The 24,231-nt window shown below is 44.9% G+C and overlaps 3 protein-coding genes across 3 annotated transcripts in view; 2 read left to right on the forward strand and 1 right to left on the reverse strand.

Annotated features, from left to right (window-relative positions):
* Positions 1-1,549: 1,549 nt before the first annotated feature.
* LOC133009857 (tripartite motif-containing protein 16-like) lies at positions 1,550-3,232 on the reverse strand. Its single transcript, XM_061077398.1, has one exon. The coding sequence runs from the start codon at positions 3,230-3,232 to the stop codon at positions 1,550-1,552; it is 1,683 nt and encodes a 560-aa protein (XP_060933381.1).
* A 3,446-nt stretch (positions 3,233-6,678) lies between these two features.
* On the forward strand, positions 6,679-9,373 carry LOC133009097 (protein fantom-like). Its single transcript, XM_061076501.1, has 4 exons — positions 6,679-6,712; positions 7,256-7,301; positions 8,807-8,969; positions 9,125-9,373. The coding sequence occupies exons 3-4, from the start codon at positions 8,882-8,884 to the stop codon at positions 9,271-9,273; spliced, it is 237 nt and encodes a 78-aa protein (XP_060932484.1). The 5' UTR covers positions 6,679-6,712; positions 7,256-7,301; positions 8,807-8,881; the 3' UTR covers positions 9,274-9,373.
* A 2,519-nt stretch (positions 9,374-11,892) lies between these two features.
* Positions 11,893-24,231, forward strand: part of rpgrip1l (RPGRIP1 like) — a 15,613-nt gene continuing 3,274 nt past the window's right edge. The window contains exons 1-14 of the mRNA XM_061076333.1: positions 11,893-12,215; positions 12,699-12,845; positions 13,251-13,324; positions 13,649-13,788; positions 14,016-14,122; positions 16,806-16,850; positions 16,991-17,158; positions 17,861-17,978; positions 18,266-18,709; positions 19,537-19,829; positions 19,912-20,242; positions 20,446-20,690; positions 21,197-21,289; positions 22,866-22,907. Of these exons, the coding sequence (XP_060932316.1) occupies positions 12,081-12,215; positions 12,699-12,845; positions 13,251-13,324; positions 13,649-13,788; positions 14,016-14,122; positions 16,806-16,850; positions 16,991-17,158; positions 17,861-17,978; positions 18,266-18,709; positions 19,537-19,829; positions 19,912-20,242; positions 20,446-20,690; positions 21,197-21,289; positions 22,866-22,907 (2,382 nt within the window). The 5' untranslated portion in view covers positions 11,893-12,080. The remainder of the gene's footprint in view (positions 12,216-12,698; positions 12,846-13,250; positions 13,325-13,648; positions 13,789-14,015; positions 14,123-16,805; positions 16,851-16,990; positions 17,159-17,860; positions 17,979-18,265; positions 18,710-19,536; positions 19,830-19,911; positions 20,243-20,445; positions 20,691-21,196; positions 21,290-22,865; positions 22,908-24,231) is intronic.

The following is a 24,231-nucleotide window of genomic DNA, read 5'->3' on the forward strand; positions in this document are numbered from 1 at the left end:
AGAGTTGACGCTAAGAAGTTGTTTCAATTAGTTTTCTCCAAATTAAAGAAAATAATTTAAAAAACAGATTGTTGGAGCTTGTCACTGATTCAAATTCAATATAAGCTGAATATTATATATTATATAATTTGATTTTATATAATATTAAATCAAAATATTTGTCGAAAGGTTCGCTTGATGAGATTATTTTTCTTCCCAGACAGACAAAGCGAGTCAGTGGGAAAGTGTCTTTAAACAGAGGATGAAGATCTGAGGTTCGTCTCCTCCGTGAAACTGGGTCACGACTGAATCACTTCCAGAGACAAAAGGAAAACTCACGTTTCACACGTTCATATGTCACAGTAAGAAAAACTGGATGTTTGTTCTGATGTGTGTTTCAAACAGAAACTGGACGTCATGATTGATCTGATGGCTTTGATGTGAATGAATACTATGACTAGTACTAACAGATATACTACTACTACTACTAATAATAATGATGATAAAACTAGGGCTACGTTGTAGCACTTGCGGGCCCGAGCACCCGCAGGTTGAAGCCTGTAGCGGTCGGGGGAGAGAGCGAGCGATGACCAAGCGCTCGTCTCTGCGTTGCCTGTGTTTTGCGCTCTGCTGCAACATTTCACTTCCTGCGTCCGTCACGCGATGTCGATCCTTGCCTGCTAATTGCTCATTAAGGTCCACGCTATCGCAATGTGTAAATTTCATGTAAATTGAATGATATTTGTAAAACAAGGTTTACTTCCTGTGGCCAGTAGGTGGCACCATCACTATTATTAAGCACAGACATATGGATCTGCTCAAGTAGGCGCTCTGATGTAGCATGAGCAAATTTGTGTCAATTGGACAATGTTACCACAACTTAATTTTCACACTGATCAGTAGGTGGCGCTATGACCCTGAACTAATATTAATATATGGATGTGTTCAGATCACGATTGTGATCATAGGTCAGTAGTTCGAAGCTGGTTGGATAATGCAGAGTGGATTTACAAAGTACTTCCTGTTTCATGGCGAATCAGTAGGTGGTGCTAGAGCTGTTCAGGCTTGGACTCTGATCATGTGACAGAAGTTTGGTGGTGATAGGACAATGCAGAGTGGAGTTATGACAACATCGTGTCCTTCGCCAAACGAGACAATGTCGTCATTGATGTGCGGCGAAGGATGAACCGGGGCTGTTGCTACACACATGTAGTTTGAGGGAAGTTGAACCTCCAACACTGAAGTTACAGCAATTTCGCCCTGAAAAAGCCCAAAATGGAAATGCAAATCCTTCGAAATACAACAGGGCCTCCATGCTCGGGTTTTAATGAGAAAACAACAGCAACATTAATTCTTTCAAACACATTCATGTCAGTGTAATTATAGATTTCTGTCTTTACAAAGTGAGAACTAAATATGTGTGATAAAGGAAGGTCAGTGTTTGATTGACAGCTGATCTCTGTGCGGAGCAGAAACGTCACCACGACGAACTTTGATCAACAAACATGGAAACAAAAGAAGTTAAAGATTTTAACACAGAATCTAAATCACTGCTTTTAATGACTCGAGTCTATTTGAGTTTACAGAACTCAGCTGTGTCTCCATCATCAAGAAGCCAAACTCCAGCATAGAGCGGCTGAGTGAATGTGGTCTGGACTCTGTGCAGGAGAGTCATGGTGTCAGAGACGCTGTAGAAGGACAGAACACCTGCACTGTGATCCAGGTACACTCCTACTCTGGAGGACACAGGACCTGACACTGGAGTCTTGATGCTGTTGTGATAAAAGTTATAACTGTCTCTAAGACAATCTAATGACCAAGATTTATCATTGTATCCAAATCCACATTCATCTGAGTGTCCTGCTCTTCTGATATTCTTGTATGCGACTGCTACACAAACTCCTCCCAACACCCCGACCCCCCCCCCCACCTCCACCTCCCAGTAACAACGTCCAGTCAGACTCTCTCTACTCAGGACCTGATCCCAATAAGTGAATCTGTCTGTGTGATCAGAATAATACTTATCTTCACTCATTGATGTTACTTTTCTGTTTCCCTCAGATAATAACAGATATCTGTTTGCTGTGTTTGGATCCAGTGTGATTTCCTGTGAATATTTTAAGAAGTCAGCTCTGGTCTCTGGTTGTTGCAGTAAAACATCCACTTGAGACACAATCTGTAAAATCTGTGTCTCTGTCTCACTCAGAATGTCCTGTAGTCGACCTCTGACCTGGGACACAGCTGCTGTCACGTCCTCAAAGTCCCTCAGAGGACAGATCCTGAAGCTGGATGAGTGTGTAGATCCACTGAGTGGTGACAGTGAGGGGTAGTTGTGTAGAAGCTGGTTGTGATCCTCTGTGTCTGAGAGCTGCTTCAGTTCCTGGTCTTTCCTCTTCAGCTCAGTGATCTCCTGCTCCAGTCTCTCCTGAAGCTCTCTGACTCGACTCACTTCAGTTTCCTGCTGGGATCTGATCTGCTGCTCCACATCAGAGCTTCTTTTCTCCAGCAGACGGATCATCTCAGTGAAGATCTCCTCACTGTCCTCCACTGCTTTATCAGCAGAGCCATTGAGGGCCTCCTCCTCCTGTTGAAGCAGCTTCACGTCTTTCTCTGTGTCCTGGACTCTCTGCTGGATTGTTTGTCTCCTCAGCCCGAGCTCTCTCTGCCTCTCAGTCCTTTCTGCTGCAGCTGACACTGTGTCGTGGTCTTTATGTTCCTCCACAGAGCAGAGATAACAGATACACTGCTGATCAGTGCGGCAGAACATCTTCATCACCTCATCGTGACGAGAGCAGATGTTCTCCTGGAGCTTCTCCGAGGGCTCCACAAGCTTGTGCCTCTTAAAGGGAGGTGACTGAAGATGAGGCTGGAGGTGTTTTTCACAATAAGAGACCAAACAATTCAAACAGGACTTGAGAGATTTCCGTTTTCTCCCAGTGCAGACATCACAGGCCACATCTTCAGGTCCAGCATAGCAGTGATCAGCAGGAGCAGCTTGGAGTCCAGTCTTCTTCAGCTCCTCCAGTAAAGCTGCTAACATGGTGTTTTTCTCCAGGACAGGCCTCGGTGTGAAGGTCTGTCTACACTGAGGACAGCTGTAGCTTCCTTTCTCCTCCTCTTTGTCCCAGTGGGTGTTAATACAGCTCTTACAGTAGTTGTGTCCACAGACAGTAGTCACCGGATCCTCCAGTAGATCCACACAGATCCTACAGCAGAATCTTTCTCTGTCCAGGTGATTTTCTTGCTGCTCCATTTCAGCTGGTGCCAGAGACTGTAGAACAGATTCACTTCCTCCGAACAGAAACAGATCTCTGCTCCTCCCTCTCTCCATCACTTCCTCTTTTTACCACGTTTTAACACTCTATTGAAAAGAGCAACAGTCTGGTCCCTCAGCAGCTGCTGCCTTTATGTCAAACTGTTTAAAGGCAGCTACCTTTAGTGCAGCTGCCTTTAAACAGTGTGACATACTGTTGTATTTTTAGACTTTGATGTGGGCCAATTAAAAGTGGATGGCGGGCCGCAGTTGTCCCGCGGGGCCGTAGTTTGGACACCCCTGGTCTAGGCCCTGAAAAAGCTGAAAATGGCCACCAAATCCAAAATGGCGGGCTTCCTGTTTACTCTAGCATATGTATCCAAAAGACGTATTTCTTTGTAATGTAAAGACACATGTCCCTATCGATTTTTGTAGATGTTGACAAATCGTAGTGCCGGGGCTGCCCTTTCGGGGGCGCTAGTCAGTTATTTATTAGTTATTTATCTTCAGGGGGGGGGGGCCTATTGACACACACATGTAGTTTGAGTGAGATGGACCCATGAACACGGAAGCTACAGCAATTTTGTGTGTCATGGCGAGCTGATGAACTTTGATGCCACTCCATTAATAATGCGCTTGATGAAAAGTCACAGTAATCTTATATCTTCATTATCAATGTCTTGAGACACTTTTGATAGAGTTTGACATGGTTGAGGTCAATGGATGAGGAGAAATACATCCAAGTGTAAGACATGCAAAAAACAAGACATTTCCTGAAGCCACCAGGGGGCGCTGTGATTTTAAGTCATGATTTCTGTGTAGATATCATCAAGCCGAGACTCTTGTCTTATGTGTGTAGTTTGGACTCGATCGGACCAAATATGTCCGAGATACAGAACCTCGTGTTTTGATTGCGTTTAATCAAACTTTGACGCCACGCCCATTTCCAAATACTCACCACTTTCTAATTTACTGCAAACTTTAAAAGATTTTTGAGCACGTTGAAGCCGTTAAAAATCCAATTCACTAGGCTCAGAAGAATCCTTACAACTTCAATAGGGCCTGGTCCACTGGTCCATGAGTCCACTAGACTACTGGTCCAGCATCCTGAGGTCCTCAGACATCACAGAGTCTGTCCTGCCGGTCTCCTCTGGATGTACAATAAACACACACCCACCCACCCTACACACAGACACACACAAACACACACACACCCACAACCAGACACACACACACCCAGACACACACACACACACACACACACACACACACACACACACACACCCACACCCAGACACACACACACACACCCAGACACACACCCACACCCAGACACACACACACACACACACCCACACCCAGACACACACACCCAGACACACACATACACACACACACCCACCCAGACACACACACCCACACACACACCCAGACACACACACCCAGTGTGGTGGGGGTGCCCCCTAGTGTCCCCTGTGGGACTCACAGTCTCTCATCACGTCCTTCAGGCCTGTGAGACACTGTCCAGCTTTTAAATGTTTCATCAGAAGAACTTCAGCCAATGAGATCAAAGTGTTTCAGAAACAAATGAACGAGCTGATGTTTAATCTGAGATTGAACAGTTCACAGTGTGTACTTATATCTTATATCTTCTGATCGTAGTGGTAATGGAGGATCCTTCATCACGTTGGCATCGGATGATGGATCCTAACTGGTGCCAGTGGACAATGACTGTGGACTATAGTGGATCAGGTCTTGATGCTGGATCCTGATCCTGCTGCTGACCAGAGACTATGATGCAGCAGGACTACCTGACATATAGTAGTATTGAAGTTATCCTTCAACATGTTTCCCCTCATCATTGCTGCTAAAACCTTTCTCCTGATGATGTTCTCCTCTACACATCTGTGTCACTTGTGTCCGTCCTGGGAGACGGATCCTCACATGTGTCTCTCTGAGGTTTCTACGTGTCTTCACCTGTTAAAAAGGTTTTTAGTAGTTTGTCCTGACTCTTGTTGAGAGTTAAGGACAGAGGATGTCTCACCATGTTAAAGCTCTATGAGACAAACTGTGATTTGTGAATATGGGCTATACAAATAAAACTTGATTGATTGATCTTTGTGAGGACACTTTTAAATATGTAGGCCTTATAGAGGAAGGACGTTTCGGCCTGTCCTCACTTAGTCAAAGAGATGTTTGAGGTCTAAGACCTGCTTTTAGCATTAGAACCCCCCCCAACACGCTGGTCTCCTGGTGGCTGAACAGAAGCTCTGCAGGCATCAGATTCATCGAGCGGCTCGCTGACAGCCGCCGGACCGCCACACTTCCTCTTGGCTCGTGTCGGTCTTAAGAGACGTGACGGAGGGGTCAAAGGTCAGGGCTGGAAGAAGCAGCAGTGATGGGAGCCTTCACGGCCCAGCGGGCGGCGTGCAGCGAGCCATGAGCCGGACAGGCCTCAGCTCTGGATAACCAATCAGATCCATGGGCATGGCCTGTCAGACGTGCAGCAGGGAGACGCCTCACCACGCCGCTCACGTCCAGTCTGGAACCTGGTTCTGTAGAACATGGAGCTGATGTTCACAGGAGAGGAACCACTCACTCACAGCAGCAGGACCCCATGTACAAATACTGAAGAAAAATCATATTAATATGAATTCATTCCCGAAGAAGAGACCTTCTCCTTCAGGAGTGGACTCAGTCTCTCACCAGCGGTTCACATGAGTCCAGCAGTAGAACAGATGCCCCCCCCATGCCTCTGCACTGGTGGTGCCAGATCCTGCAGCTGGATCCACTTGAGACGTCCTGGCGCCTGCTGGACTTCCTTGGGCGCCATGAAGACTTCTTCACAACCATTGCACCTCTCTCCTTGAGGTTCTTGATGATCTGACAAATGGTAGATTTAGGTGCAATCTTACTGGCAGCAATATCCTGGCCTGTGAAGCCCTTTCTGTGCAAAGCAATGATGACTGCACGCGTTTCCCTGCAGGTAACAACATGGTTAACCCCCCCCCCCTGGTCCTTCTGTGGCAGGGAGGAAATGCAGTGGAAATGTTTTTTGGGGATCAGTTCATTTTCGTGGCAAAGAGGAACTTTATAAGAACTGAGGCGGCAGACTTTGTGAAAATGTATATTTGTGTCATTCTCAAAACTTTTGGTCTCGGCTGTACATGAGAGCAACTACACAACTACACACCTACACAACTACACAACTACACAACTACACAACGTAGAACCAACACTGACAGGAGCAGAACGGGAGAGAGAGAGAACACTGCGGATGAGACTTTAAAGAAGTTAAAACTTAAGAAGCACTTATGCAACACGTTGGATCCCAGCTGCCATAAAACCTCACAGAAGAAGAAGTAAAAGAGCTAAACATTAAAAAAACTACATTTCCCAGAGCTCCCACTGCGCATGCGTGCTACGACCCGCTGGTTTGTTTGTGTAGCAACGGTTACTAGGAGAGCTCCGCGTCGCGAGGTGAGAAACAAACTGTTCTTCTTCATGCGCGTTCATCTTTAAGGCTTCGGTACCCGAGCTAACCCGAGCTAACCCGAACCCGAGCTAACCCGAGCCCGAACCAGAGCTAACCCGAACCCGAACCAGAGCTAACCCGAACGAGAGCTAACCCGAACCCGAACCAGAGCTAACCCGAGCTAACCCGAGCCCGAACCAGAGCTAACCCGAACCAGAGCTAACCCGAGCCCGAACCAGAGCTAACCCGTTCTAACCCTAACCCGAGCTAACGCACATGGGTCGCTCCGCTTCTTTCTTCTCCTCCACCGGGAGGAGGAGGAGGTTCCTCCTGTGAAGACTTTGAAGAGGAGCTTTCTAAGTCATCAGAGGAGGAGGCTCCTTTGGGGGGGGGAGGTAGCAAGGGTTAGCATGTTAGCTTACCCCACAGAGCAGAGGCTAGCTAGCGTTAGCTCGTGTGGCTAGCATCACGTTAACAACGTCAGTGTTTTGAATCTGCTGCTCAATGAAACTCTCACTTCACATTAAACTGTTGCTGATATTTAACAGAAGCAGATCCAGAGGTTCCTGCAGATCCTCCTCCTCACACACGAAGGTAAACCTTCATCCAGACGGTTCGGGTTCCGGTTCGGGTTCCGGTTCGGCTCCTCGCAGCGGGCTTCACACTGGACCTGTTCCCGTTAGGACTTGATCCACGTTGTAACTCACTGAGGCGAGAAACTTTCAGTACAGAGTTTTAAAAAAGAAAGACTTTTGGGTATCACTTGTTTTCCGAACACATGAAGACACAAGCAAAGGAAACATTAGGGTAAGGGTTAGTAAAGTAAAGGTTAGGGTTAGTAAAGGTTAGGGTTAGTAAAGTAAAGGTTAGGGTTAGTAAAGTAAAGGTGAGGGTTAGTAAAGTAAAGGTTAGGGTTAGTAAAGTAAAGGTGAGGGTTAGTAAAGTAAAGGTTAGTAAAGTAAAGGTGAGGGTTAGTAAAGTAAAGGTGAGGGTTAGTAAAGTAAAGGTGAGGGTTAGTAAAGTAAAGGTGAGGGTTAGTAAAGTAAAGGTTGGTAAAGTAAAGGTTAGGGTTAGTAAAGTAAAGGTGAGGGTTAGTAAAGTAAAGGTTAGGGTTAGTAAAGGTGAGGGTTAGTAAAGTAAAGGTGAGGGTTAGTAAAGTAAAGGTGAGGGTTAGTAAAGTAAAGGTTAGGGTTAGTAAAGGTGAGGGTTAGTAAAGTAAAGGTGAGGGTTAGTAAAGTAAAGGTGAGGGTTAGTAAAGTAAAGGTGAGGGTTAGTAAAGTAAAGGTTGGTAAAGTAAAGGTTAGGGTTAGTAAAGTAAAGGTGAGGGTTAGTAAAGTAAAGGTTAGGGTTAGTAAAGGTGAGGGTTAGTAAAGTAAAGGTGAGGGTTAGTAAAGTAAAGGTGAGGGTTAGTAAAGTAAAGGTTGGTAAAGTAAAAGTGAGGGTTAGTAAAGTAAAGGTGAGGGTTAGTAAAGTAAAGGTGAGGGTTAGTAAAGGTGAGGGTTAGTCAAGTAAAGGTGAGGGTTAGTAAAGTAAAGGTTAGGGTTAGTAAAGTAAAGGTTAGGGTTAGTAAAGTAAAGGTGAGGGTTAGTAAAGTAAAGGTTAGGGTTAGTAAAGTAAAGGTGAGGGTTAGTAAAGTAAAGGTTAGGGTTAGTCAAGTAAAGGTGAGGGTTAGTAAAGTAAAGGTGAGGGTTAGTAAAGTAAAGGTTAGGGTTAGTAAAGTAAAGGTTAGGGTTAGTAAAGTAAAGGTGAGGGTTAGTAAAGTAAAGGTTAGGGTTAGTAAAGTAAAGGTGAGGGTTAGTAAAGTAAAGGTGAGGGTTAGTAAAGTAAAGGTGAGGGTTAGTAAAGTAAAGGTTAGGGTTGGTAAAGTAAAGGTGAGGGTTAGTAAAGTAAAGGTGAGGGTTAGTAAAGTAAAGGTGAGGGTTAGTAAAGTAAAGGTTAGGGTTAGTAAAGTAAAGGTGAGGGTTAGTAAAGTAAAGGTTAGGGTTAGTAAAGTAAAGGTGAGGGTTAGTAAAGTAAACAGTCTTGTTCTAACCTTTCTCTTTTTATCGATGTACTTTAAACTGAGTCTGGCTCAACGACTTCTCCTTCACTTCCACCAGATTCCTGTTCCTGGAGGACTGAGGACAGTTGGATGTTAGGAAGACGTTGTGCTGCTGGTGACTCACTGAAGGGACATGTCCACTGGGCTTGATGAGACAGCCGCAGACGTCCCAGTCAGAGACATGGATGTCGATCTGTCCCGACTCACAGCTGCTGCACCAGGTCTGGGACACTGGTTGTAGTGAGGAATCTGTATTTGTGGTAGAATGTTCACTGCTGTTTGGAAATAGTATAAACCTGATGTACGTCAGCAGCCTCACATTCGTATCATCACCTGCGAGTCAAATGAGACCAGGACATGTTGTTTCTGCTGACAGACACGTGGACTCATCAAAGTGCTCGGACGCGACAGGACGTCTCGCGGGTGTCCAGGGAGGAGCTGGAGGATCGGTTCCTGCACCTCCATGATGAGAACCAGCTCCTGAAAGAGCACAACAACAAACAGGAGGACAAGATCAAGAAGTAACACACAAGCATGCACAAACACACACTATAAACTCACACACACTCACACACTAACACACATATACACACGCACGCACAAACACACACATGCACGTGCCGGTTCAAGGGTATTTCTTCTTTAAACATTACCGTTATAATACGAACAATTTAATTTGACTTCCAATGAAATTGTGTAGACAACGAAACAATAACAAAACATTAAGATCCTCACATTTTATTTCTATTTATTCCCAAATCCCAGTTTGTCTCACAGATGTTCACAAGGATCAACTTCCTGTTCTTAACTCAACAAGAGTCAAACAGGAACTTAGTGATCAGTGAATAAAGCTCAGTCCCATGTGAGGATCCTCTCCCAGGACACACACATGCTGATGGAACTGAACACATCAACACAACAATACAACAACACAACACAACAACACAACAACAGGATTCACTACATGAGAAGAACCAGTTTGTAACTTCATGTTTAAAGTGTTTATATAAAGTCTGATGAAGGTGAAGGAGCAGATGATCTGATGGAGAACAAGTTGTATATTGAGAAGTCTTGTGATCATAGTCCAGCATCAGCTGACAGCACGAAGATCCTTTCACCTTCAGGGTTCGGGTTCATGTTTCAATAAGAAAATGTGTAAAACACTTTTAGAAAACATCATTTTCCTTTGAGTTGATGAACTAGGTCCAAGTTGTCTCCACTTTCAGAAACTCAAACCTCAGAATTTATCAAGTCACTTTTATTTGTGTAGCGTCAAATCACAACATACATTATCTCCAGGAACTTTACCTAATAATCAAGACCTGACAATATCATAGAGAAACACAACAGTTCCCACAACAAGCAAATCCAATGTGGGCGTGTTCATGATCCGTTCAGAGTATATGACAGAGAGAAATCAATAGGTCAGTAAATGATAAAAATATGAATAATTAATACTATAGAATCTATAGTGTAGGTGATCTGCCATTATCTTCCTGTTCTATAAGCCTGCACCCTCACATGTCCTCCTCCGCCCGTCAGGCTCAGCACCAAGCTGATGAAGCTGGTGAAGGACAGAGGTCGCATGGAGAAGCTGGCCGCCGGCGGAGCTCAGCCGGTCGCCAGGGTCCGAGACGTGGAGATGGAGGAGATGATGGAGGAGCTCCAGGAGAAGATCCGGGGACTTCAGGCAGAGAACGAGAGACTGAAACAGCGTCTTCTCGTGGCCAAGCATCAGCTCATCAACGTGCAGAGCAAGAGGCCGCTGCCCTACAGACACGTGCAGTCACGGGTCAACACCGGATTGAAGAAGTTACCCGATGACACGTCGTCTTCCCCCCCGACTCGACCCAAAAGTCAGTTCCAGATATTGAGATGAGAAGAGCACAGACCTGATAACTGTTGCTTAACTGTAAACTGTTGATACAGTTGATCCTGGGGAGTTGGGTGTGTTGTCGTCACTGTGAACACGGGGTTGTGTTGTGCTGATCTGTGTCTCTGTGTCTCCTGCAGCTACGAGGAACCTGGACGGGGGGGGGCGGCCTCCGAGCGGCCAGCTGCCCCGATACGGACACAGTCTGCTGGAGGAGTCGAGGGCCGAGAGCCGCAACCTGTGAGTGCTGCACGCAACCACCAGACACCAGCCAGGGGGTCAGAGGTCAGAGGTCAGAGGTCAGGAGTTTGTGGAACATCACCATCAGCCTCTAAATCCTCATGTCAAACACTTCCAGTTTAAACTTGTGGTGGTCACTCCGGGACAGAGATTGTTCTCGTGTTGAGTCTGAAATCATTCGTTAGAAAGAACTGCATGCTGGTTTTGTTGCCATGACAACCAAATCCTGACAACACACACCACCGCCGTGTGACCGGCTTCTGTTGTTGTGTTGATGACACAGATAACAACGTGTATGATAACACACAATGTCCAGTGTTGTCCTGGTTGTCCAACACAGACACAACAAGCTTCTCCTGCTTTCTGTGAGAGAACAGGAATAGAATAGAATCCTTTTATGGTCATTGCACAGTGTGCACAGGAATCCTTAAGGTGCATAGTATAAAAATAAAAAAACTGCATAGGTTAAAAAGGTTAAAAAAGGTGCAATAAAAGAAAGTTATATATGAGGTCGAAGAAATTTAATTGTAAAAACGGTAAGGCAGACAATTTAGCAAATACATGTGTGTTTGTACATGATGTACAATATAGACAATATAGTGTAATGAAAACAATAATAAGAGTTCAGTTCTGTTATGGCTGAGGGGGAGGAGCTGCTGTTTGTCCGTGATGAGATTGACGGGTTAGCGTCTGTCAGGGGGGGGGGGGGGTTATTTCCACTATTCATTTTTTTATGATTGTAATAGTTACAAAACAAAAACAATAACATACAAGATATGTGACGCATACTGATGTACGTACCTGAGAAGACATACAGACAAAGTTTTAAGAGGATGTTTGATAAAGATGTTGTTTGTGAACCAGAGAGAAAGTGATAGAGGAGCAGAGGAGCCACATGGAGGAGATGGAGGGAGAGATGGAGCAGCTGTGGGAGCAGCTGAGGAAGAAAGAGGCCGAGCACCAGGAGAGACTCCTGCAGGTCCGACAGCAGCAGAGCAACAAACTGAGGTACACGCTGTTAGAGTTTTTATTCACACTATTAGTGTGTGGATGCTACTGCTTCACTAATGAAACCTGAGAGATGAAACATTGTTTTCCACCTGAGACGTCCGAGGACGAGCTTCTGTTTACAGCTCAATACAAACACTGCTGGACCTGAACCCGAGTGTGAGAACTATCGATCCAGGGAGTTTTCTAAAAGTGTTTGTAACAAACCAACATGTCAGAAAGTCTCCTGCTCTCTCCCAGGTCACATGTCAACGACAACACCACCATGATCAAACTGCAGAAGCAGCTGGCCGACCGGTCCGACGCAGTGACGGAGCTGGAGGCTCGATTCCTGCAACTACAAGAGGTGAGATGTTTCTACAGCAACACCCCCCCCCCACCCAACCCAGCCATCAGCTCATTACTGGCAGATCCATACTGGAGCCTCTGAGGGGAGCAGACTTCACCTGCTGTAGTTCTGCTTCATCTGAGGAGAGACGCAGCTTCTCACAGTCTCGTCTTCACGCAGCTGAGAACAGAAAACTTCCTGCATCTTTCTCCATCGTCTTTAGTTTCATTTGAAAGACACAAACTGTCGACTCTGGGTTTCCACTGTCACATACACAGATCACAGTGTATATGACAGTTGCTCCGGACATTTCCCACAGAATACCTGAGGACAAGAAGAAGACGTGACCTGAAGCAGAGAACTTGAACCTCTTCTCATGAGACTCTTCTTCTTCTTGTCGTGTGGCTGAACTGTTTCACAGCAGGGGGCGCTCAGGAACACTTGCTGTTCTGCTGAGGATCAGGGTTTGACTTTGTTATTAATTGTTCACTTTCACTCCAGAGTCAGCGGATGCTGAAGGCCAGCTACGACGCGGCGATGCTGAAGGTGGACGAGCTGTTGGCTCAGCTGAAAGACGAGAGGCTGAAGAGTCTGGAGATGAAGAAACGGCTGCAGAGCTCCAACTCATCCAAGATGGGGATGGAGCAGGTGACAGCGACACTACATCAGGTCCACATGTCCCTTAGAGAGACACTGGTCTACAGAACGGTGAAGCTCTCAGCTCCTCCTCTGCCTCTGGACGCTCAGCGCTCACACTGTGATTCCTTATTATCTGTGTTGACCCCAGAGTCATGAAGAAGCTTCAGGTGTCGACATAGAGCTTCAGCAGCTAGTTCATCAATAAGAAATTCATCTGCACTTATGTTGAAAAGCATCAGGCAGGTTGAACGGGCTGTTTACTGGTCGCAGCTTCTCTTTCTGAAAGTGTCAAAGTGAGCTGCAGTAACTCTTCACAGCTCTGGTCCTCTCACTCCGACCCGGGACACGTTCAATATCACTAAACAAATACATGTACATACAAATACATACGTGCTCAGACTCTTTGTTTTGCAGCTGCAGCAGCAGATCGGTGAAGTTCAGCAGGAGAGAGACGAGCTGAGGGAGAACAACGAGAAGCTGCTGAGCAGGTGAGCAGCTTCCTTCTGATTGGCTGATGCTCCAGTCTCGTCCTCGGAGAAGCTGAAGTACAGGAGCCGCTGGTTTTTACATGAACGGACCGAACATATTAAATAACTCAGCTTTGATTCACGCCCGCGTCACTTCACTTTACTAAAGTGACTAATGATGATAATGTTTCAGAGAGTAGGAGGAGCTGAACACAGAAAACAAGCTGTTGTGATGTTTGAATGGTTGAAGATCAAAGGGCTGTTGGTGACTGAAACACTGCTGTGTCAGAGTTCACGTGAAGTAGTTGATCATTATTGTCGTCGTCATCTTCTTTGTGTCTCCAGCGCGTTCGACGTGTCTCAGCAGCAGAGGTGGCAGATCCTGGAGCGGCAGCTGAAGCTACAGATCGCACAGCTGGAGACGGCGCTGAAGGCCGACCTGGTCGACAAGAACCAGATCCTCGACAAGATCCAGGCTGAGAGAGGTAAGTCCACCGTGAGGGCGGAGCTGCAGCGCCGTGCTGCTGGGGAACATCTGGAGGAACACACCAGGTTCATCCTCTGTCACAACAGGTCAATGATTATAAATCGGTCCTTTCCTCCTTCTGTGATGGTGAACCACATGAAGAATGAAGGAGTTTACTGAAAATCCTCAAATCGAATCGTAGTGATTCTCCTTTTCTGTAGTTGATTAATACTGAGATTTTTTTAGATCTAAATGAGAAGCTGATAGAAGAAAAGAAGAAGCTTCAGATCCAGTTTCTGGAACAGAAGCAACAAGCAGAAGATCTCAGGGGTCGTGTGAAGTCCCCTCGCACGGTGAGATGCTTTCATTTGATTCTGCCCTCATGTTGATAATCAATATATTGATCAAGAGATTCATTCATCACACGTCCTGCTTCCCTGTTTCATCATGATCGCCCCCTGGCGGCTGACTTCAGAATAGGTCATAATCCCTCCTCCTCCATGTTAGCAGATGAGACATGAACCAAAAAAGATGTTTTCTGTCATTTCAGGTCGTTCTTATCTCAGTGATCAGTTTAGTTTTATTTAGTTATTTGATGAAAACAGGCTGAGACGTGATCTTCATCATCTTCATATACAGTCACTGATCATCTTTATACACAGTCACTGATCATCTTTATATACAGTCACTGATCATCTTTATATACAGTCACTGATCATCTTTATATACAGTCACTGATCATCTTCATATACAGTCACTGATCATCTTCATATACAGTCACTGATCATCTTTATATACAGTCACTGAGCCTCTTTATATACAGTCACTGATCATCTTCATATACAGTCACTGATCATCTTTATATACAGTCACTGATCATCTTTATATACAGTCACTGATCCTCTTTATATACAGTCACTGATCATCTTCATATACAGTCACTGATCATCTTTATATACAGTCACTGTTCCTCTTTATATACAGTCACTGATCATCTTTATATACAGTCACTGATCATCTTTATATACAGTCACTGATCATGTTTATATACAGTAACTGATCATCTTTATATACAGTCACTGATCATCTTTATATACAGTCACTGATCATCTTTATATACAGTCACTGATCCTCTTTATATACAGTCACTGATCATCTTCATATACAGTCACTGATCATCTTTATATACAGTCACTGAGCCTCTTTATATACAGTCACTGATCATCTTCATATACAGTCACTGATCATCTTTATATACAGTCACTGATCATCTTTATATACAGTCACTGATCCTCTTTATATACAGTCACTGATCATCTTCATATACAGTCACTGATCATCTTTATATACAGTCACTGATCCTCTTTATATACAGTCACTGATCCTCTTTATATACAGTCACTGATCCTCTTTATATACAGTCACTGATCATCTTTATATACAGTCACTGATCATCTTTATATACAGTCACTGATCATGTTTATATACAGTAACTGATCATCTTTATATACAGTCACTGATCATCTTTATATACAGTCACTGATCATCTTTATATACAGTCACTGATCATCTTTATATACAGTCACTGATCATCTTTATATACAGTCACTGATCGTCTTTATATACAGTCACTGTTCATCTTTATATACAGTCACTGATCATCTTTATATACAGTCACTGATCCTCTTTATATACAGTCACTGATCATCTTTATATACAGTCACTGATCATCTTTATATACAGTCACTGATCCTCTTTATATACAGTCACTGATCATCTTCATATACAGTCACTGATCATCTTTATATACAGTCACTGATCATCTTTATATACAGTCACTGATCCTCTTTATATACAGTCACTGATCATCTTTATATACAGTCACTGATCCTCTTTATATACAGTCACTGATCATCTTTATATACAGTCACTGATCATCTTTATATACAGTCACTGATTATCTTTATATAAAGTCACTGATCATCTTTATATACAGTCACTGATCATGTTTATATACAGTAACTGATCATCTTTATATACAGTCACTGATCATCTTTATATACAGTCACTGATCATGTTTATATACAGTAACTGATCATCTTTATATACAGTCACTGATCATCTTTATATACAGTCACTGATCATCTTTATATACAGTCACTGATCCTCTTTATATACAGTCACTGATCATCTTTATATACAGTCACTGATCATCTTTATATACAGTCACTGATCCTCTTTATATACAGTCACTGATCATCTTTATATACAGTCACTGATCCTCTTTATATACAGTCACTGATCATCTTCATATACAGTCACTGATCATCTTTATATACAGTCACTGATCCTCTTTATATACAGTAACTGATCATCTTTATATACAGTCACTGATCATCTTTATATACAGTCACTGATCATCTTTATATACAGTCACTGATCCTCTTTATATACAGTCACTGATCATCTTTATATACAGTCACTGATCATCTTTATATACAGTCACTGATCCTCTTTATATACAGTCACTGATCCTCTTTATATACAGTCACTGATCATCTTTATATACAGTCACTGATCATCTTTATATACAGTCACTGATCATCTTTATATACAGTCACTGATCCTCTTTATATACAGTCACTGATCATCTTTATATACAGTCACTGATCATCTTTATATACAGTAACTAATCATCTTTATATACAGTAACTGATCATCTTTATATACAGTCACTGATCCTCTTTATATACAGTCACTGATCCTCTTTATATACAGTCACTGATCATCTTTATATACAGTCACTGATCATCTTTATATACAGTCACTGATCCTCTTTATATACAGTCACTGATCCTCTTTATATACAGTCACTGATCCTCTTTATATACAGTCACTGATCCTCTTTATATACAGTCACTGATCATCTTTATATACAGTCAGTTTATATACAGCGTTAGCCGGGTAACAACACTCCTTCTATAGATTGGTGTTGTTCTGTTTTGCTAAATGTGAAAACTCTTTCTCTGTTCCCAGGAGAAGGATGAGGCTGAACTCACCGAGGCTCTTCTTCTCATTCAAGTGAGAGGAATCTTTTTCACGCTGTGAGACGTTCACGATGTTGAATCTTCAGCGTCGTCACGTGACAGATTCTCTTTGTTCATGTTTTCATGGTGAAACTTCTCCTTCCTGCCCCTGACATGTGATCACTGCCCCCACAGAAACGTAACGCTCAGCGGAGCAGTGACCTGGGCTTCCTGTGGGAGGCGGAGGGGGGGGGGAGCAGCTCCGTCCAGGAGCTTCGAGCCGCTCACGCAGAAACCATCCAGGAGCTGGAGAAGACCAGAAACATCCTGAGCACGGAGAGCAAAATCAGCAACAACTACAAGGTAGACGAAGAGGACACAGCTACAGAACTGTACTCTTGTTTTTATGGTTTTCTGTTTTCACTTCGTCCGTCCGTCCCATTGTGTTCATCTCCACAACATCTGTAAGGAATTTCTTTACTGTGACTCAACGGTAAACTCCTGAGTCTGGATAAAAAGCTGCAATGAGCTGCTCTGATTGGTGGAGACAAACAACCACAGGATGGTGATTCTAGTTTGTCCCTCATCATCGGCTTCATTCTTCTTCTGACTTGAATGAAAAAATGTAAAATGTAAAAATCTGTGGATCCTGCGTTGAGTTGTGTTTGGGTTCCGTGGGACGTCGCGCTCCGAGCTCAACACATCAAGAGACTTTGTTCTACACGTGAAAACCACGTCAGCACTGGGACACAGGGACCAACAGAATGTGGCTGCAGGGGGCGCTGTTGTTCAGTTGAAGCCCTTTGTCCTGTCTGTTATCCCCGGTTCTTTCTGCTACTTTCTTAAATTATGGAGAATTAACATTGAAGTTTATTTATATAGAAGTTAATCCTGTTTATCCTCTAAGCCTCTGACATTTCAACGGAGGATCCTCCCACATCCTGTCAGATTCTGCTGTCGTGTAAAAAATAGGAAAATGTTCCTGAAACTCCCAGACATAAAATGTGTTTCACGTGTGACGTGAAACCAGTTTTCTGTGATGGACATGTCTGCGTTTGTCCCCAGGTGGAGCTGGAAGCTGTTGGACGGAAGCTGAACAGCGACAGAGGAGAGTTCGGGCAGAAGCTGGAGCGTCAGGCGCAGCTGCTCGACTGCAGAACAGCGAAGATCAAGAAACTGGAAGGTGAGGAAAGACAATTGTTTGTTTCATTTGACATGAAACTGGTTCAATGATCAGAACCACAGGTGGACGACTGAGTCAGAAAACATCTGGATCTTTAGAGGAATGTACAACAAGCAGTGAAGGACAGAAGACAACCACGTCTCCCAGGGTGCATTTCACCAACAAGCAGCCTATCACAGATCTTCAGGTGTAAACGGGTGTAGCTGCAGTTAGAGGATGTGGTGTCCCCTCTGTCCGTCTTTCACTTGAACTAAACCCTTCATCGTCTGTCCCCTGCTCTCCCTCAGCTCAGCTCAGAGACATTGCCTACGGCACCAAAACGTACGTCTTCCAACCAGACGTCCCCGAGGAGGATCAGGCAGAGGAAGCTCTTCAGCTGGAGCTTGGAGAGAACCTGGTGGAGCTGCAGATCGTCAGGGCCTCACTGTCTCCCTCGGCCCTGGGTCTCCTGGGCGAGGACGGCTGCTCCACCTTCTGCACTTACACCTTCTATCTGTTTGAGCCACATGCCACTCCGGTGGTGACGGGCCATACGCCGGAATACGGTTTCACGTCCAAGTACGTGGTGAGCGCAGACGATCGCTTCCTGGACTACCTCCACCGAAGCTCTGTCACCGTGGAGCTGCACCAGGCGCTGGGCCTGGACTGGAGGACGCTGGCGAGGGGACAGCTTCGCCTGCAGCAGCTGCTGGAGCAGGACGGGAAGGTCCACGGGACGCTGGCGCTGGTCGGTGAGTGACCTCCCTCTGTCAGTCACTGGCAACAGGAAGTACAGAAACACACGGAGGATTCAGCTGAATCCACCAGGACGTTAGTCTGGTCACGAAGGTTCAGATCCTTAGACCAGCGGAGTCCAGAATATAGAAAACATCTCTATGTGTTGACCTTGAGCAAGGCACTAATCCTCCAGATGCTGCAGTGAGGTTTGAAACCAGCAGAAGTTTAAAACGTCAAACAAAGCCACAAATTAACAAACAAATTTAGACACTTTCTGGAACCAGGTCTGAGGATTTATTAGGACGATAATAATAATAATGATAATAATAATAATAATAATAATAATAATAATAATAATAATAGTAATCCTTGTAGGAGCAGGTCTTGTGTCCTGAGGTCGTCCGTCCGTCTCGTTCTTACACGATATCTCCAAAACGCTGTGAAGCAAAATCTTCAAATCTAGTAAAACTTCACTTACTCACAGATGATATGATTGGATTTCATAGGTCAAAGGTCAGAGTGACCTCATATCATTGTGAATGACACATGTCTGCTGAAGTCAAACAGCAGGGAGTTGATATTATTTCTTTAGTTTCATTTCTCAGTTTTATTTGTTTTTTATATTTAGTTGTGGATTAGTCCTATTTTATGAGTCTTTAGATAATTTCAAACAAAAGTCATTACCATGAAAACATCTTTCACTTTGTATTTTTAACGTTTCTCTTCTGTGTTTTCCATCGTATGTAAAGAACAGATTTTTAAAAGCAGCGTTGACATGAGTCTTGAGTCTGTGTGAAGGAGACGTGGGACCAGGTGTGTGAGAGTCTCTGTTTGTCCTCAGCAGCTGCGTCTGGTGGGCCGGCGTCTGGTGGGCCGGCGTCTGGTGGGCCGGCGTCTGGTGGGCCGGCGTCTGGTGGGCCGGCGTCTGGTGGGCCGGCGTCTGGTGGGCCGGCGTCTGGTGGGCCGGCCTCGGTGGGCTCGCTGGACTACTGGCTGAGGCTGAGGATTCCCATGACAGAAACCATCCGCCTGTTTAAAGACAGGCTGAAGCTGCACCAGGAGGCCCAGGTACCGAGCCCTCAGCTGCACCAGGAGGCCCAGGTACCGACCCCTCAGCTGCACCAGGAGGCCCAGGTACCGACCCCCGTGCAGACACACACAGTTCAGTCCTGTTTACATTCACATGAACTGTGAATAATCCTGAAACTCTCCTCAGCTGCAGCCGGGGATCAGGAACGATCTGTCCATCGCCGTCCTTCGCTGTGGCGCCCTGAGGTCCGGAGGCTCCCGGCAGCCCAGTCCCTACGTGGTCTACAGATTCTTCGACTTCTCGGACCACCCCACCGCCGAGGTTCAGGACAGCTGCGACCCCGACTTCAACGACCTCCACTCCTTCTCTGTGCTGACGGACGTGGTTCTGGACCAGTACCTGAAGGCTGAGCAGCTGCAGTTCTACGTGTTCGACTACAGGGAGCAGCAGATGGACACGTACCTGGGGAAGGCCGGAGTTCACCTGCTGCCGCTGGCTCAGGACCAGAACATCTCAGGTGAGCTTCCTGATCGCAGTTCACTCTACACGACTTCCTGTCTTGTGATCAGGAGTCCCACTGTCGTTCGGGGTTCACACACAACACCAACTTTCACCAGGAGAAGCCCTCACTCGTTTGGCTGCTCTCCAAACCGTTGGGTAACACAAACGCTGTCTCTGTGGGACGCTGGTGGTCCTCTGACCGTGTGCTTTGTCCCTCAGGAGTGTTTGAGCTGAGCGACCCCTCTGGACTCCCTGCTGGACACATCGAAGTGACCCTGAAGTGGAAGTCTGCTTACCGCCCTCCGTCCGGCTCGGGAGAGACGGCCGCACAGGAAGCTGAGCGCAGAAGAGAGCGAGGTTGGGAGGAAGAGAGGACAGATGTGGAAGAGACGCTGCAGGACGACAAGGAAGCTGGACTTTGTCTTCGTCCCTCCTCGTCTCTGCCTGATCATTCTGCCTCGAAGGTCATTTGCTGTTAGCTTGTTTTTAGCTTGTTGTTAGCTTGTTGTTAGCTTGTTGTTAGCTTGTTGTAAGCTTGTTGTTAGCTTGTTGTTAGCTTTTTGTAAGCTTGTTGTTAGCTTGTTGTTAGCTTGTTGTTAGCTTGTTGAAAGCTTGTTGTTAGCTTGTTGTTAGCTTGTTGTTAGCTTGTTGTTAGCTTGTTTTGAGCTGTTTAATTAGCACAACACAACATTTGTCAATCAGACACCAGCAGTGATAAGAAGTTGTGACGTCACTGCTACAATCGATCACTTGGACTCAAAGATAATGGAATTTGTAGGTCAAAGGTCACAGTGAATTAAGATCATTGCAGTAAATGTGACACATTTTCAGACAAATGTCTTATATCTTGAGGTCAAAGTTCAACTTTCAGAATAAATACATATAACCAATAATTCATGAAGCTATTTTGACTTCACTTTAGAATTGTATTCTTGTTGAAGATGTTTGATCGTCTCTGTTTGTTCTTTAGGTTCCGTTTCCAAAACCTCGACAGAAGAAACGAGTGGAGGACGAACTGGCTGCCAAAAGAGTTTCCTTCATGGATCCGTCCGTTGTGTTACTGGTGTGTGAACGCTGTGTTACTGGTGTGTGAACGTTGTGTTACTGGTGTGTGAACGTTGTGTTACTGGTGTGTGAACGTTGTGTTACTGGTGTGTGAACGTTGTGTTACTGGTGTGTGAACGCTGTGTTACTGGTGTGTGAACGCTGTGTTACTGGTGTGTGAACGCTGTGTTACTGGTGTGTGAACGCTGTGTTACTGGTGTGTGAACGCTGTGTTACTGGTGTGTGAACGCTGTGTTACTGGTGTGTGAACGCTGTGTTACTGGTGTGTGAACGCTGTGTTACTGGTGTGTGAACGCTGTGTTACTGGTGTGTGAACGCTGTGTTACTGGTGTGTGAACGCTGTGTTACTGGTGTGTGAACGCTGTGTTACTGGTGTGTGAACGCTGTGTTACTGGTGTGTGAACGCTGTGTTACTGGTGTGTGAACGCTGTGTTACTGGTGTGTGAACGCTGTGTTACTGGTGTGTGAACGCTGTGTTACTGGTGTGTGAACGCTGTGTTACTGGTGTGTGAACGCTGTGTTACTGGTGTGTGAACGCTGTGTTACTGGTGTGTGAACGCTGTGTTACTGGTGTGTGAAAGTTGTGTTACTGGTGTGTGAACGCTGTGTTACTGGTGTGTGAACGCTGTGTTACTGGTGTGTGAACGCTGTGTTACTGGTGTGTGAACGCTGTGTTACTGGTGTGTGAACGCTGTGTTACTGGTGTGTGAACGTTGTGTTACTGGTGTGTGAACGTTGTGTTACTGGTGTGTGAACGTTGTGTTACTGGTGTGTGAACGCTGTGTTACTGGTGTGTGAACGCTGTGTTACTGGTGTGTGAACGCTGTGTTACTGGTGTGTGAACGCTGTGTTACTGGTGTGTGAACGCTGTGTTACTGGTGTGTGAACGCTGTGTTACTGGTGTGTGAACGCTGTGTTACTGGTGTGTGAACGCTGTGTTACTGGTGTGTGAACGCTGTGTTACTGGTGTGTGAACGCTGTGTTACTGGTGTGTGAACGCTGTGTTACTGGTGTGTGAACGTTGTGTTACTGGTGTGTGAACGCTGTGTTACTGGTGTGTGAACGTGTGTTACTGGTGTGTGAACGTTGTGTTACTGGTGTGAACGTGTGTTACTGGTGTGTGAACGCTGTGTTACTGGTGTGTGAACGCTGTGTTACTGGTGTGTGAACGTTGTGTTACTGGTGTGTGAACGTTGTGTTACTGGTGTGAACGTTGTGTTACTGGTGTTTGAACGTTGTGTTACTGGTGTGAACGTTGTGTTACTGGTGTGTGAACGTTGTGTTACTGGTGTGTGAACGTGTGTTACTGGTGTGTGAACGTTGTGTTACTGGTGTGAACGTGTGTTACTGGTGTGTGAACGTTGTGTTACTGGTGTGAACGTTGTGTTACTGGTGTGTGAACGTTGAGTTGATGGTGTGTGAACGTTGTGTTACTGGTGTGTGAACGTTGAGTTGATGGTGTGTGAACGTTGTGTTACTGGTGTGTGAACGTTGAGTTGATGGTGTGTGAATGTTGTGTTACTGGTGTGTGAAGGTTGTGTTACTGGTGTGAAGGTGGTGTTGTGTGTTGGCAGGAGGACACACACAGTGAGGGACAGCTGCTGCTTGTGTTACTGGTTTGTGAACGTTGTGTTGTGTTGTGTGTTTGCAGGAGGACACACACAGTGAGGGACAGCTGCTGCTTGTGTTACCTGTGTGTGAACGTTGTGTTGTGTTGTGTGTTTGCAGGAGGACACACACAGTGAGGGACAGCTGCTGCTTGTGTTACTGGTTTGTGAACGTTGTGTTGTGTTGTGTGTTTGCAGGAGGACACACACAGTGAGGGACAGCTGCTGCTTGTGTTACTGGTTTGTGAACGTTGTGTTGTGTTGTGTGTTTTCAGGAGGACACACACAGTGAGGGACAGCTGCTGCTTGTGTTACCTGTGTGTGAACGTTGTGTTGTGTGTTTGCAGGAGGACACACACAGTGAGGGACAGCTGCTGCTTGTGTTACTGGTTTGTGAACGTTGTGTTGTGTTGTGTGTTTGCAGGAGGACACACACAGTGAGGGACAGCTGCTGCTTGTGTTACTGGTTTGTGAACGTTGTGTTACTGGTGTGTGAACGTTGTGTTGTGTGTTTGCAGGAGGACACACACAGTGAGGGACAGCTGCTGCTTCCTTCCTCTCAGTTCGTCTCTGATGATTCTGAAATCTCTGAGGAAATCCTGCAAGGTGAAAATACATCAAATATATAAATAAATGTTTAAATAAATCTTCATTTATAATATTTATTATATATATATTATATATATATATAATATATATTTATATATAATATATATATAATAAATATTATAAGTTTTATGTAGCGCCTCTAACCTTATTGTTAGAAAGCAACTCCCATTCCTCTAGGTTCAGAAAGTCGGACTCTGACTGGAAATTGAACAGTGATCATTTATTGCCTCACAAACAATTATCATTTAAAAGTGTAGGAATTAGGAACAAAACAACAATAGAGCTCTTTCAATAAAATAATAAAAATAAAATAATAAAACAAAGTTCAAAGAAAAGTGTCCTTTCTTCTATATCAGAAGATGTGGTTTCAACCCTGTGTTGGTTCTACTACCCGGGTAGGTTTTATGGTGAACGTTCTTATCTGATTCTGTATCAAAGGAAAATGAGATGTCTGGAGTGGATCCCGATCTCCGTCCGCTGTCAATCGCCTGGCTCGCCACTGAACCACCAAGGGTTCAGAATTCTGATCAATCTATCAAAAAAACAATCTACACGCATGGTGCAGAAAATAGATTTCAATTATCCATAATCATCACATGACTCTAACTCCGATTCTCTGCATATACATATCCAAATGCAGTACATTGTTCCAATCATTTTAAATGATAATTGTTTGTGAGGCAATAAATGATCACTGTTCAATTTCCAGTCAGAGTCCGACTTT

The sequence above is a fragment of the Limanda limanda genome, chromosome 8, assembly GCF_963576545.1.
Source record: "Limanda limanda chromosome 8, fLimLim1.1, whole genome shotgun sequence".
Taxonomy (NCBI): Eukaryota; Metazoa; Chordata; class Actinopteri; order Pleuronectiformes; family Pleuronectidae; genus Limanda; species Limanda limanda.